The following is a 12778-nucleotide window of genomic DNA, read 5'->3' on the forward strand; positions in this document are numbered from 1 at the left end:
CCTGCGGACCTGGTGGCTCTGTCCTCGCACTTGACAGGAACCTGAACTGACAAGTTTTCTAGACTGGACACTTGACCCCTGTGGGGTTAGGGGGCATAGGGAGCGGGGCACACACAGTGGCATTAGAATGGCCACCTCCCCTGGCCTCGTTCCTGGAGATAATCATTCAGCAGAAAGAATCTTAAGAGGGGAAGAAGAAAGGGGGGCAGGGAAAAGAGGTGTGTGTGTGTGTGTGTGTGTGTGCGCGCGCGCATGGCGCGCGGTACTTTGCACAATGTGCAACAAGGTTTCTAAGCTTGTTCTTTGCAACAGTGTAACAGAAGACATTCACTTGTGACCCCAGTCAGAGCCCACCTCAGTAGTGGGGTAAACTGGTAACATACAGATGAAGACTGGGGACCCCACCCCCTCCAGAGAAATTGGGCAGAGTTGGAGCGATGGTGTTAGGAAGGGGGAGAGGTCGTTTTGATGTTCATTGGGACCAAACCAGAATCCTCGTTTAAAGTCCTCTGGAAACCGAGAAGTCGCGCTTTCAAGACTTGCGACAGACGAGGAAGCAGAGACTGACAGGGATTAAGAGCTGCCAGAGGCCGGCAGCCAGACAGGAGCATCTTAGACGAGACAGACGGGCTTCCCTCACGGCTCTCTCGCCCTGCACAGGTGCTGGCCTGGGAGGAGGCCTGGGAGGAGGCCTGGGAGGAGGAGGTGAGCTAGAAACCAAGTCCCTGCAGCAGGGCCTCCCGTCCCACCCCACCGTCACTGTAGCCCCCACACACGCACCCCAGTGCCTGCAAGACCCCAACAGCCAGGCCCCCCCTCGATTTCCAGTCTGGGTGTTCTGTGGGGGAGACTTGTCCTGGAACCACACCCCCTGACCCCCTGAGGGCCCCTGCCTCCTCGTCTCTCTCTTTAAGCCTCAGAAACCTCATCTGCTTTTCCGGGCTGAGAAACGGGGACTCAGGGAGTGTAACTTAGAATCAGGGGCTGCCCTAGGAGACCCTTTCCTGCCACCACCCTCCCTCCCAGGGGTCTGTCTGGGTGATGGACTCTCTGAGGGGGAGGACCCTTTTGGAAGCCCTCTAGGACATGGGAGGGGGGATTCCCAAATGACCCCTCACTCTCAGGGGGATGAAAAGGGTGGCCTGGCCCCCACTCACTGCCATCTCTTCTTTCTGCAGTTTTAGGGGCTGGTGGCAAACCCCCCAAGCCAGGTAAGACCCCAGGCCTTGGAGCAGTGGCGGCCGGACTCGGCTGACTTAGGTGGGGGGCAGCTGCTGAACCGTGAGGCTGGCAAGGAGGTGGACGGGAGGTGACAGGCCCTGGCAGCCCCCAGCTCTCAGCAGGGAGCCCCCAGCCCCTGGACTTGCAAGAGAGGGGCAGGAGACAGCCTGCTGGCCACCCGCGATCGTCTTGGGCACCTGCCCTTCCACAATGTGCATTTGCTCACAGGCCATCGGCCTGGAGCTCACCCCACCACCCCCTGCATGGGGCCTCGAAATGAGCCTGGGGCTGGACGCTAAGGGTGTTGTGCTACCATAACCCAATAGTCTGACCGCATGCTGGGTGGGACTCAAACTCAGCGGGTTCCAGACTCCACCCAGGCAACCCCTGACCTCAGACAGCCCTGCCCCGGAGGCCACTCTGAAGGGCTGAGCCTGGACCCCAAGCCCAGACTGGCGGGGGCTCCTGATGAACTCGCTTCCTGACCAGGCCCCTTCCGGCTGAGGAGTTTGCCAGCAGGAAGGTGTGGTTGGCTTGGTCCCGGTTTCAGCCTTTCGGCCTGGCTCAGCTCCCTCTCCAGCCCCATGGAAGACCCCAGGAAAGACAGGAGACCATCAATATATGGGGAACAGGTGGCGCAAATGGCCTCCCTGTCCAGTCCCTGGCCCCGCCGGCATGAGACGGTCCACATGTGGTCTGGCCCGCCGCCACCCTGTCCCTGTCACCCTGGCTCTGAAGCCAGAGGCTCTAGGACACGACTTGCTGCCCAACGGGTCTTATGAAGTCCTGGTGTTCGACAATCCACGCACAGATGAGTCGGCAAGACCCAGATTTGCCTGCCCTGAAAGCCCGTCTGGGTTGTGAAATGCCAGGACTGGGGCCCAGGGAGGCAGGACGCAGGGGTGAGGGGGTCCCCCAGCTCCTGCTCTGCCGTCTTGCCTCTCAGAGTGAGGGACCTTCACAGGACCCTTGATGAAGGAGAAGGAGCATCCCGGTGGGCACTCCGCTTGGCCTCAAAGGTCCAGCCTGGGAGACCACACCTGGGAGGCTGCAGGGAAGGGCTGCCCCATCCCCGGGAGTGGAAGAGACTCAGCGGGTGGGGCTTATGCACTAGGAGGAGGGTTGAGACCCCTTCCCTCAGAGTCTGTAATACCAAACCAAACTCACTACCATCGAGGCAGTGCCGACTCATAGTGACCCTACGGGGCAGGGTAGAGCTGGCCCGTCTCTTGATGGTCGTAGGAAGCCTCGTCTTTCTCCCTCGGAGTGGCTGTTGGTTTTGAACTGCTGACCTTGCCAACGTTAGCAGTCTGGGCTTAACCCACTGCGTCACGGGGACTCCTAGGGCCTGCAATGGATGGCTACAAAAATGGGGCTCTCATCCATGGGGGATCTAGGTGAGACTTGCAGAAGGACTTCCAGTGCGAGGTGAACAAGGAAACCAACCAGAAAGTGAGGGCCTCTCCCTCTGCTGTCCTTCCCTGAGGCCATCCTTCCGCCTCAGGGCCACAGACCCCTCCACCCCCATCCCCTGCCATGGGAGCCGCCCTGCCCCCACCACACGTGCAGTCCTGCCCAGGTTACATGGAGGGGCACAGGCAGCCGGTGTCAGTGGCTTTGGCAACAATCAATCCCCCAGCAGGTCGCGGGTGGGTGGCCTGCAGCCTCTCCCCACGGACTCTGGTCTTGAGACAGCTGGAAGCGAGAGACCCGGCTGCTCAGAGTGGGCATGTGGCATCCTACGAACCGCCGGATGCCCGAGAAGGATGGGAAGGAGTCGGGGGGCACCATGGGGCACCCACAGGCTCCACAAACTGGGCTATTTCCGTTCACCAGCTCACTGGTCTGGGAGGTAGGGGACCCAGTGGCTACTTCATGGATTGGGAAACTAAGTCTTGGAAAGTGAGGTCATTTGCTCATCAGACAAGGAGAGTAGGTGGGGGCTGGGCCAGCCAGGCCCCAAGCTCCCAGCTGTGATAGCTCCTCACCTTGTCCCCTCCCCTGCAGGTGCCGGACTCCTGGGACCATATGGGACAGGTGAGTCCAAAGACCCTTCCCAGCCTCCACAGTGGTGAGAGAAAGGGCCGGTGACAGCGGGATGTGGGGGTACCTGGACCTGGCAGAAACGGGCCTGACTTCCCTCTCCACCCCTGCTCGGCCTCTTCTCATTTCCTGCCCAGTTCCTTGTCCCTGCCCAGTACCTCTGTGGTTAGGAAATGGCCAAGGGTGGCCCTTACCTTCTGAAAGCTCAGGAAACAGGCTAGGCTGAGAGAAGCCACTGCCCACGCTGGGGAGGGCCAGGCCCAGGGCCCCAGCAAGTACAGACAGGCACACCCCAGGCCTGATCTGGCCACCGGCAGCCTGGAAGAAGACCAGGTCCCACAAGTAGGCAATGGGGGCCATACCCAGTGGAAACCAGGACTCACCGTCCCTTAGGAGGGTTGGAGCTGGTTCCCCTAGGGCCCGGCCCCCTGGCAGCCTAGGACTGGTACTTGCAGGAAAGATTCTCCTCTAATTGGAAACAAATCCGGCCCCGTTGTGAACACCAACCTGATTGCCCGTGAATCCCCGGCCAAGGCCCAGGAATGTCTCCTGCCGGGGGAAGAAGGCGTGATTGGGCCCAGATGTGGAAAGGAGCGAGCCAAGGGGACCCACATTTGGCTTCTCAAAAGCAGGGTAGCATCGAGGGAACAGGCTCCAGGAAGGCTGGACAGATAGACAGACAGATGGCCTGGGCTACAGGGTCAAGGCTGGCCCCAGGGGGGATCCTGGACACAGAGTCTCTCCAGGGCTCATCTCTGCGCTGCCACCTCAGGGCCACCCCGGCCCTGTGGGTCTCTGTTAGCATCACACGGTTGCTGTCGGGCCTTCTGGGAAAACACAGGCTGTTGTGGAAAGCCTTGTCTCCATGGCACAAGTGACCTCAAAGGGCGGCTACTCTGGTCAGCATCCACCCATGTCCCCAAAGCCCCAGTTCATCCACGGCACAGCCAGGTCCCTGCCCCCCACCCAACACCACACCCTCCCGTACCCCCAAACCCAGGAAGTGACCCACCCACCAGCCTGTCCTCATTCACCTCTCCCTCCTCCTACAGGTGTAGGGGGGCTCCCAGGTGGAGGCGCTGGAGCAGGTGGGTCTCGGCGCACAGGACAGACGGCATTCTAGGGGATCAGAGACCTGAGCCATGTCCATCATGGGGACAGTCAGTGTGCAGGGGGTGCTAGCCAGGCTTGGAACATCTGCCGGGGTGGGAGGGAGGTCCCCATGGCATTCTGAGCACAGCAGGGGGGGGCTAAGGTGGAGGAAACCTCTGTTTGAGGAGCTCAGGGGAGCCGCTCAGCACCTCGAGATTCAAGACAGGCTCTCCAGGAGGAAGTGCAGAAGTGCGCCCCTGAAAGGTGCTCACAGTTTTGTGCAACCTCGGAGCACTTAGGAGTGGAGCCCATATCGGTCGACAACATGGAAGCTGGTCCTAAGGACGAGTGGTCCTGGCTTGACACCCGAGTCCTGCAGAAAACCCGGACTGTGCTGCCTGGGCCAGAGCAGGGCCAGGAAGGCAGTTCAAGACTTAGACACCTTTCCTGCAGGCACCTACCCGGGGGCGCTGGGACCTGGCGGAGCAGCTGGCGTGGCCGGGGCCTATAAAGCTGACAAGCTTTGTGAGTTGTTCTCTTGGGCACTGTGACCTAAGCTCCCTGGACTTCCTGGTCTTCCCACTTAGCTCAGCCTGGCCCCCTGGAGGCAGGTGGGTGGGATCTTTGCCTCCTGTTTCTGAGGTGAGGGGTAGTAACAAGTCCCTGGGTGATGCCCACAGTCAACACACTTGGCTGCTAACCAAAAGGAGGGCAGATCAAGCCCCCTCCATGGCCCACCGTCCCCCCTGGCCCACGGGAAGTCCAGGCCATGGTGAGATGGCTGGGCCTGAGTGGCCCGAGGCCCTCTGCTTCCCTTGCAAGACCTCTCCCCCCTCGCACTTCTTGCTCTGTAGATACTGGGCTTGGCGGTGTTGGCGGTGTTGGCGGCGTCGGTGGCGTTGGCGGCGTCGGCGGTGTTGGCGGCGTCGGCGGTGTTGGTGGTGTGGGTAGCTTAGGCGTGTCTACAGGTAGGGTGGTTGCACCTGAGTCCACCCAGACTGCAGGCCCAGGTGTTGCTGACCCTGACGTGGTTGACTTCCGTGGCAGGTGCCGTGGTACCACAGGCCGGCGGAGCAGGAGTTGGCGTGGGACCCGTAGGGAAGCCTGGGAAAGTGCCCGGTGAGTTTAGAGTCCCTGGGGCCGGAGGGCGGCCTCCCCACCTCACCCTGGGGGCAGAAGCAAGCCAGGGGGTCCCTGGGGTCTGTAATGTTGGGGAGAGATGCTCAAGCCCTTCTCCCAAGATCCTGGCTGAGACGATGTCCAGGGACCCAATGGGGAAACGAGACTTGGGGCAGGGAGGTCCATGCCAAAGCGCTCAGCGCTAGTGATGGCAGAGCTGGCAGGAGCCCCCGCCCACGGAGACCCAGGTTGGTGCTTGGCTCAGCTGCCCTCAGCCCCTTCTTCAGAAGTGACTTCCTTCAGGTTAAACAAAAGCCTATCAAAGCCCTCACAGCAGGGAGGGAACATCTGGAAGCTGTTAGCCCAGCAGAGGGCTGGGCCGCCCTGTAAACAGGCTCCAGGAGACAAGCGATCCATGCACGAGGGGTTGGCAGATGACTTGGGGAAACACAGGAAGAAGGCTCCGGCCGCCCCACATCCGTCCTGGCTGCCCCCTGAGGACCCAGGAGCGCTGGTCCTGGAGCCGGGAGACGGCCTGGGTGGCATGGGCTGGGATGGCTTCCTGGGAGCAGGGCTGCAGCTCACCGCCCTTCTTCTTCTGATCGCAGGTGTGGGGCTCCCAAGTGTGTACCCAGGCGGAGTGCTCCCAGGCGCAGGTGAGGGCAAGGAGGGCCAGGTGGGGAGAAAGTCAGCCCTCAGTCCCCTGGTTCCCCTGTCTAGCTGAGGCCAGCAGAGGCCAGAGGTCCCCGCCAGCACTGTTTCCCTAAGTGCCCATGAGTAGTTTAACAGACAGGTGGGTCACTGGCCTTGAGCCCATGCGGGGCAGTCAGGGACACCCCATCTCCACTGACCCCCAGCTTAGCCCATGGACGTAGCTCAAGGCAGGCTCTAAGAATAAGTCAGCTCTTTCTCCGGAGCAGTGAGTCACCAAGGGGCCTGCCCAGCCAACCACCCTGCAGGAACCCCTGGAGGACTCCCGAGCCAATCCCCCCTTCCTACCAGGGCCCAACGTGTGGCCTCCTGAATTCCCTGAAAAGCCCAGGCCCAAGAAGTTCTGCAGGCCTCACTGACAGAGACCCCGCAGCCCTGCCTTCCAGGGGAGATGGGAGAGGCAGGAACACAGGCACATAGTGCATCTGGGCATTGAGTGGGCATACGTGCTGTGTGTGTGTGTGTGTACGTGTGTGGTTGGGCACGAATAGTAAGGTGTGGTACTAACTCCCCTGACATCCACCCCCTCAGCCTGCAGGGAGCACCCACTCCACGTTAAAAACCTTTTCCCGCCCTGCCTTCCTGGGTGAGGGGGCTCAGACAGTGTCTGGTGGTCCCATGAGCAAGGTCATGAGCAAAGCCATTACTCGTGCTTACTTAGGGCTTGAACTGCAAAGTCCGAGGTTCAAACCCACCAGCTGCTCCATAGGAGAAAGATGAGGCTGTCTGCTCCCCCAGAGATGCGCAGGCTCAGAGACCCCTGGGGTCAGTTCTAGCCTGTCCTAGAGGGTCGCCAGAAGTCAGAATCAACTCAGTGGCCGAAAGTGAAGCGAACCACTCCCAGTGTGTTTTCCAAAGCTGAGGAATGCTGTCATGGTTCCCTCCCCCGGCCCTTTCCTCCAGAATCAAAGTCCCTTTCCCCATGTACAATCCATGCCAGGGCTGAGGCTCCCAGGTAAGCATAGGCTTATGTGTGCCTGCCTTGCTCTACTCTCTGACTAATCTGGCCCTCCTGTGGCCCAGGAGGTGGTCCTCATTCAGAGGCAGGCTGGGCACAGACTCAGCGTAGGGCTCTTCTGACCCCGGGCCACACAAGGAGAAATGCCACTACCCAAAGGGTCTCCCCTCTGCCCACCCAGTGGGCCTGGGACGGGAGCTGGCAGTTGGTGCTGAAGACCCCAGGGAGCCATCTGCTACCCTGAGCCTCACTGTCTGCCCTCTCTGCCCCCCAGGAGGTCGGTTCCCAGGTGTAGGTGTGCTTCCTGGAGTTCCCACCGGCACCGGCGTCAAGGCCAAGGCCCCAGGTAGGTGGGCAGCCCGGGCTGGGTACTGGCTAGGTGCTCAAGCAAAGTGCCAGCCAGGGCTGAAGTGACAGGCCCCTTTCCTTGCAGGTGGGGGCGGGGCTTTTGGAGGAATCCCAGGTGAGTGAGGCTGGGTCTTTCCTGGTTGGGGGGCTATCAGGATGCCTGTTAGACAGGACCTCTCACCCCAGGGTCCCAAGGCTGAGCATCCAGAAACCCACCCAGGCCAGCCCAACACGCTTAGTACCTCCTGCCCCAGATCTGGGAAACCCTAGCTGTGGCCACTCAGACCTGCCTCCCCACCCTCATCCATGAGTTGCCCAAAGAACCCGGATACCCCACCCCTCAGACGCTGGGCGGGGGAGCTGCCGAGGAAAGAGCAGGAGGATGACCCCCAAGGAGGTGGATCCCAATATGAGTCTCTCTCCCCCTTAGGAGTTGGACCTTTTGGGGGACAGCAGCCTGGGGTGCCATTGGGGTACCCCATCAAAGCACCCAAACTCCCAGGTAAGTTAGAGAGAGGACGTCAAAGGCCGCTCAGCTCCTTGGGCCTTGGTGCAGAGGGTCCAGCAGAAGCAGGACCTTTTGGGTTACAGGTGACCCAGGTGAGGGGGGTCAGGACCGGGACCGAGGCCCCCTCTGGTCATCGGCAAACAAAAACAAGTGGGCATCGGTTGCAAGGTGCTGGCCCCACCTCCACAGTCATACACACACACACACACACATATGTACTGACACAGGAGCACGCATGTGCACACACACAGGCCCATCACACTGATGGGAAACCTCTGGTGGGATGGTAAGACCCATCTGATGTTGACCGACCCCACAGCCGGAGGCTCCAACAGCCAGGTGTTGGTTGGAGCAGGTGGGGAGTTAGGATGGTGTTCAGAGTCCAGGTCCAAGCTGGGCCTGGATTTGTAGAGGTGTGGCTGTGCCAGCAGGTCCTGGGGCAGAGATGCCCACTCCCTCCTCTGCACAGATTTCTGCTCCCCCGAGAACCTGGAGATCTGAGGGGACCTCCCCCCATGTTGGGATAGCTGTGACCCCGCTCGACAGGGGAGGCCACAAGGGGCCTTGGGCCGTGGTGGCTGTAGGGTGGAGGTCCACATAAGTAGGCAGAGTCCCAATGAGGCTTTCTCTTCCCAGGTGGCTACGGACTGCCATACAGCACGGGCAAACTGCCTTATGGTAAGTCCATCCCTCCTGCACCTGTGGGCCTGCAGGGACTTCTGGCTCCAGAGTGCCGGGCTTGGAGAGGTGCCCTGGGCTAGTCACCACCGGAGCTGACAGAGGGACGGGTCTTAGCTTGAGAGTTCCACGCGATTTGGACTGGGCCTGGTTTTCCATCCTGGCCCTCCCCCGGGCAGGAATTCTTCTCCTTCTTTGAGCCTCGGTGTCTTCATCTGTAAGATGGGAATAGCCGGCATGATCTGGCTGTAAGGAGCCCAGAGGGTGCAGTGGGTTGAAGTTTGGCTGCTTGCGGCAAGGTCAGCAGTTCCAAACCACTAGCTGGTCCTCGAGGAGGAAGACGGGGCTTCAGTCTGGGAAACTCAAAGGGCAGTTGCACCCTGTCCTATAGGGTCACCATGAGTCAGTTTCCACTCCATAGCACTGAGCTGTTTGTTTGTTTGTTTGTTAAATCTGGCTATAAAATGACATGACCTTGTTGGTGTTTGTACTTTGACTGGGGACAACAGGGTGGGGCCTTGGCAGAATCTGTCCAGATGTCTCATGGGCCTCTCTGTTCTGCAGGCTATGGGCCCGGAGGAGCGGCTGGTGCAGCGGGCAAGGCTGGGTACCCAACAGGGACAGGTAAGAAAAGTGTCTCACACACACACATTTGCAGCCAAGGAGGTTTTTTATCATCCAAGCTCTGGGTGCTGGGGCTGATCAGGGTCTCCCCAGAAAGCAGGCCAGCCCACCCTGCATAGGGTGGGTGGGGACACTTCTGTCAGTCCCTGCTTGTGATGAGGTCCACGCCCATACCGCTTGTGGATGGTGGGCTCTGGAGCTGCGGGAGCCCAATTTTCAGAATCTCCCTGCTCTCCCCTCTCCTCTAGGGGTCGGCTCCCAGGCTGCGGCTGCAGCCGCTAAAGCAGCCAAGTATGGTGAGTATCTCTGGGGTCCCCACCTGCCAAACCCCAGCCCTGTCCTCTCCACCGCTGTCCCCACTGAGGGCTAGTCCCACAGACCACCAACTTAACCCACCTGCCCACACTGATCATCTGGAATCAACCTTTTCAACTCCCACCCACCACGCACCATCGACCCACCTACTTACCTACCCACCCACCACTCATCCACCCACTCACTCAGCCAGCCAGCCATCTACCCTTTCACCCAACCACCTATGTATCCATTTATCCACCTACTCACCCATCCATCCACCGACTCACTCATATATCTACCCATCTCTCCACCCCTTCCCCATCTGCCCACTCACCCACTCATCATCCATCCACCCACCCATTAATTTATTCATCCATCTACCCACCCATCCACCCTTCCATTCACCCACCCACTCACCCATCCTCACGACCACTCCCTATCTACTTATCACAACAACCAGAGAGAGCGCTCAGCAGATGGGGCTTGGGGGGGGGTGTGCCCTGTAGGGGGAGATAAATTAGTGGTACCTAGGAAAATCCCTAGCAAGGCTGCCTGGAGAGATAGCATTGTGCCCTGGCACCTTTCCTTAATGGGCTCCAAATATGGAGTCGGGTACGTGGGCACATTTAAAATGTTAATAGTTATGTGCCCATCAATATGCCTTATAAAATCTTTACTCCTTAAACCCATGATCCCCAGGACAGCATTGCCGAAGATGTGGCATGCCCCTCCCCCACCACACCCCCACACTCCCTGCCCCAGTTGGGGGGCTGGCCATGGGAACTGAGTCTTATCCTTCATTCCCATCCCCCAGGGAGCCCTTCCACTGGCCCTAGGGATATCTCCTGGCCCACCTGAGGGACCCAGAGTGCAGGGGAGGGCGGGGAGAGGCCGTGCCCTGCCCCATGGAGGCTCCTAGGACCCCCTTCCCCTGGTGCCTAGGGCTCATTGGCCCTAAGGCTGGTGGAGATGGTGTGGGCTCTCAGAGCTGCCAGAGCTGGGCGGCCAGGCCGTTTGGATTACAGACTTGGCCACGTCTTCGGAACACAGAGAGAGGAAGCGTTGAACATTCCTGCAGGGGCCCCGCTGGCCCGGGAGCGGTGGCCTGTGGTTTCTCAGTATGCAGCTGTGATTAGAATGGGATTTGTCTCCAAACATACAAGTCCCTTAAGGAGCGTGTTGAAATGGACACATAGGGGCTGAGACCAGGAACGGCAGGGTGGGGGCTTCCCAGGCAGGCTCAGCAGGAGACGCCTGGACCTTGTTCAGGGAAAGTGCAGTACCCAAGTGATCTTCTGGACTGGGGTCCTCAGGAGGGGGCCTGGGGGCCACACCTGTCCTGTCCCTACCCCAGCAGGCGCTGGAGGGGCCGGAGTTCTCCCTGGCGTGGGGATCGGAGGGGCCGGTGTTCCCGGTGGGGCTGGTGCGATTCCTGGGATTGGAGGCATTGCAGGTAATGCCCGTTCCCCTGGAGGGGGGGGCAGGGCAGAAGCTTCCTGGAGGGGGCTGTAGGGACAGCGCTCACCCTGTGCTGTCCCCCTAGGAGCCGGGACCCCCGCTGGAGCGGCTGCTGCCAAAGCTGCTGCCAAGGCTGCCAAGTACGGTGAGTGTCCCCAGCGGCGGCATCCGGGGCGCACTGGTCCATCCCTCCTGCCAGCCGGTGCCTCCTCCGGCCTCTCCACAGAGACTGGACCAGTTAGACCATAGACCCCCAAGCTTATTTAGCCTACAACCCCTCCTCAGGCCAAAAAGAAAACTACCCAGCGCCCCTTAGCAAAGAAAGACTTTTGTTCTCAGGCCAAGAATCGAGGATAAAGTGCCTCAAACTCATTCACTGCCATCGAGTTGATTGGCGACCCTCTAGGACAGGGTAGAACTGCCCCCCAGGGGGCTCTGAGGCAGTACCTCTTTGTGGGAGCAGAAAGCTCCGTCTTTCTCCTTTGGAGTGACTGGTGGTTTCGAACTGCTAACTTTGTGGTTAGCAGCCCACCTCATCACCCACTAGGCCGCCAGGGCTCCTAGGACAAAGCATAGGTATCTGCTTTGGGGATTGGTCCAGCACCCACCAGGGAATTATAACACCCACTTTAGGAGACTCAGCGTTAGAGACCCCTGTGCATCTCTGCCCCGACTCCTCATCTCCCATCCGGGCTTTCCCATGTCTTCTACCCTTTGCCCAAGCTGGTCCCTCTGCCTGGAATGTCCCCTGCTTAGATTCCCTATTGACAGGTCCACCCATTCCCAGAACTGCCTGGGTGCCCACCTGGCCAAAGTGCTGACTTGGCTTCAGAGACAGTTCTTGTTCCATCCCTCCCCCATGCTGGTGGACCCTGGCCGAAGAAATGCCCGAGTCCCTCACCGCACGAACCTTCTCCCAGGACCACTCACCCCTCAGCTCCCCAGAGCCTTTGCCCTCAGAGACAGGACAGCCTCTTTCTTCCACAGGAGCCGCTGGTTTAGTGCCTGGCTATGGCCGGGGAGTGATAGGTGGCCCAGGTGCTGGGATCCCAGGTGCTGGGGTGCCAGGCGCTGGGGTTCCGGGTGCTGGGGTCCCAGGTTTCGGGGTCCCAGGCGTTGGAGGTAAGCTGGGTTTCCTGTGTGTCTAAGAGCGATATTGAAAGTGTCACCCAAGCCTTCAGGCTTTCTCTGGCTCCTCACTCATCATTCCTCTCCTCTCCCCACCTCTGCCTCCACCTCTTCCTCTCTCCCTCGCATTATAACGATCCCCTAATTATAACATGATTCCTCTCTCCCTCGGATTATAACGATCTATCCTGGCTACCGCCAGTCTCCGCTTCTCCAATTCTCCTTCTGGTTCAGTATGCTCTTGGGTGCAAGAGGCATGTCTTGTTCATCCCTGTGCTCCCAGCCCTGAGCTAAATAGGTACTCAATAAAGGGTGACCAGATGGGTGGGTAGGTGGAGGGATGGGTGGATGGACCCCTAAGTGGGTTGGGTGAGTGGCCATGTGACGGCTGAGAGGTAGATGAATGAAGGGAAAGGTATAAGAATGGAGAGATATGCGGACAGACAAACATATGGGTAAGAACATGGATGAGTAGATGAAAGGGTATATGGAATGACAGACAGATAGGGAAATAGGGGGACTAGATAAGTGGTTAGAAGATGGATGGATGGATGGATGGATGGATGGATGGATGGATGGATGGATGGATGGAT

The 12778-nt window shown here is 59.6% G+C and overlaps 1 protein-coding gene across 1 annotated transcript in view; it reads left to right on the forward strand.

Annotated features, from left to right (window-relative positions):
- The window catches only part of ELN (elastin), an 18376-nt gene extending 6156 nt beyond the window's left edge, over nt 1–12220 (forward strand). The window contains exons 3-19 of the mRNA XM_045285918.1: nt 661–705; nt 1179–1211; nt 3229–3258; nt 4317–4352; nt 4810–4881; nt 5211–5324; nt 5404–5475; nt 6084–6131; nt 7419–7490; nt 7578–7607; nt 7923–7994; nt 8637–8678; nt 9243–9302; nt 9551–9598; nt 10957–11052; nt 11143–11202; nt 12045–12220. Coding sequence (XP_045141853.1) covers nt 661–705; nt 1179–1211; nt 3229–3258; nt 4317–4352; nt 4810–4881; nt 5211–5324; nt 5404–5475; nt 6084–6131; nt 7419–7490; nt 7578–7607; nt 7923–7994; nt 8637–8678; nt 9243–9302; nt 9551–9598; nt 10957–11052; nt 11143–11202; nt 12045–12205 — 1091 coding nt within the window. The 3' untranslated portion in view covers nt 12206–12220. The remainder of the gene's footprint in view (nt 1–660; nt 706–1178; nt 1212–3228; nt 3259–4316; nt 4353–4809; nt 4882–5210; nt 5325–5403; nt 5476–6083; nt 6132–7418; nt 7491–7577; nt 7608–7922; nt 7995–8636; nt 8679–9242; nt 9303–9550; nt 9599–10956; nt 11053–11142; nt 11203–12044) is intronic.
- The last annotated feature ends 558 nt before the right edge of the window (nt 12221–12778 follow it).

The sequence above is a fragment of the Echinops telfairi genome, unplaced genomic scaffold (genome assembly GCF_000313985.2).
Source record: "Echinops telfairi isolate 266 unplaced genomic scaffold, ASM31398v2 ScPeMD7_5;HRSCAF=22, whole genome shotgun sequence".
NCBI lineage: Eukaryota > Metazoa > Chordata > Mammalia > Afrosoricida > Tenrecidae > Echinops > Echinops telfairi.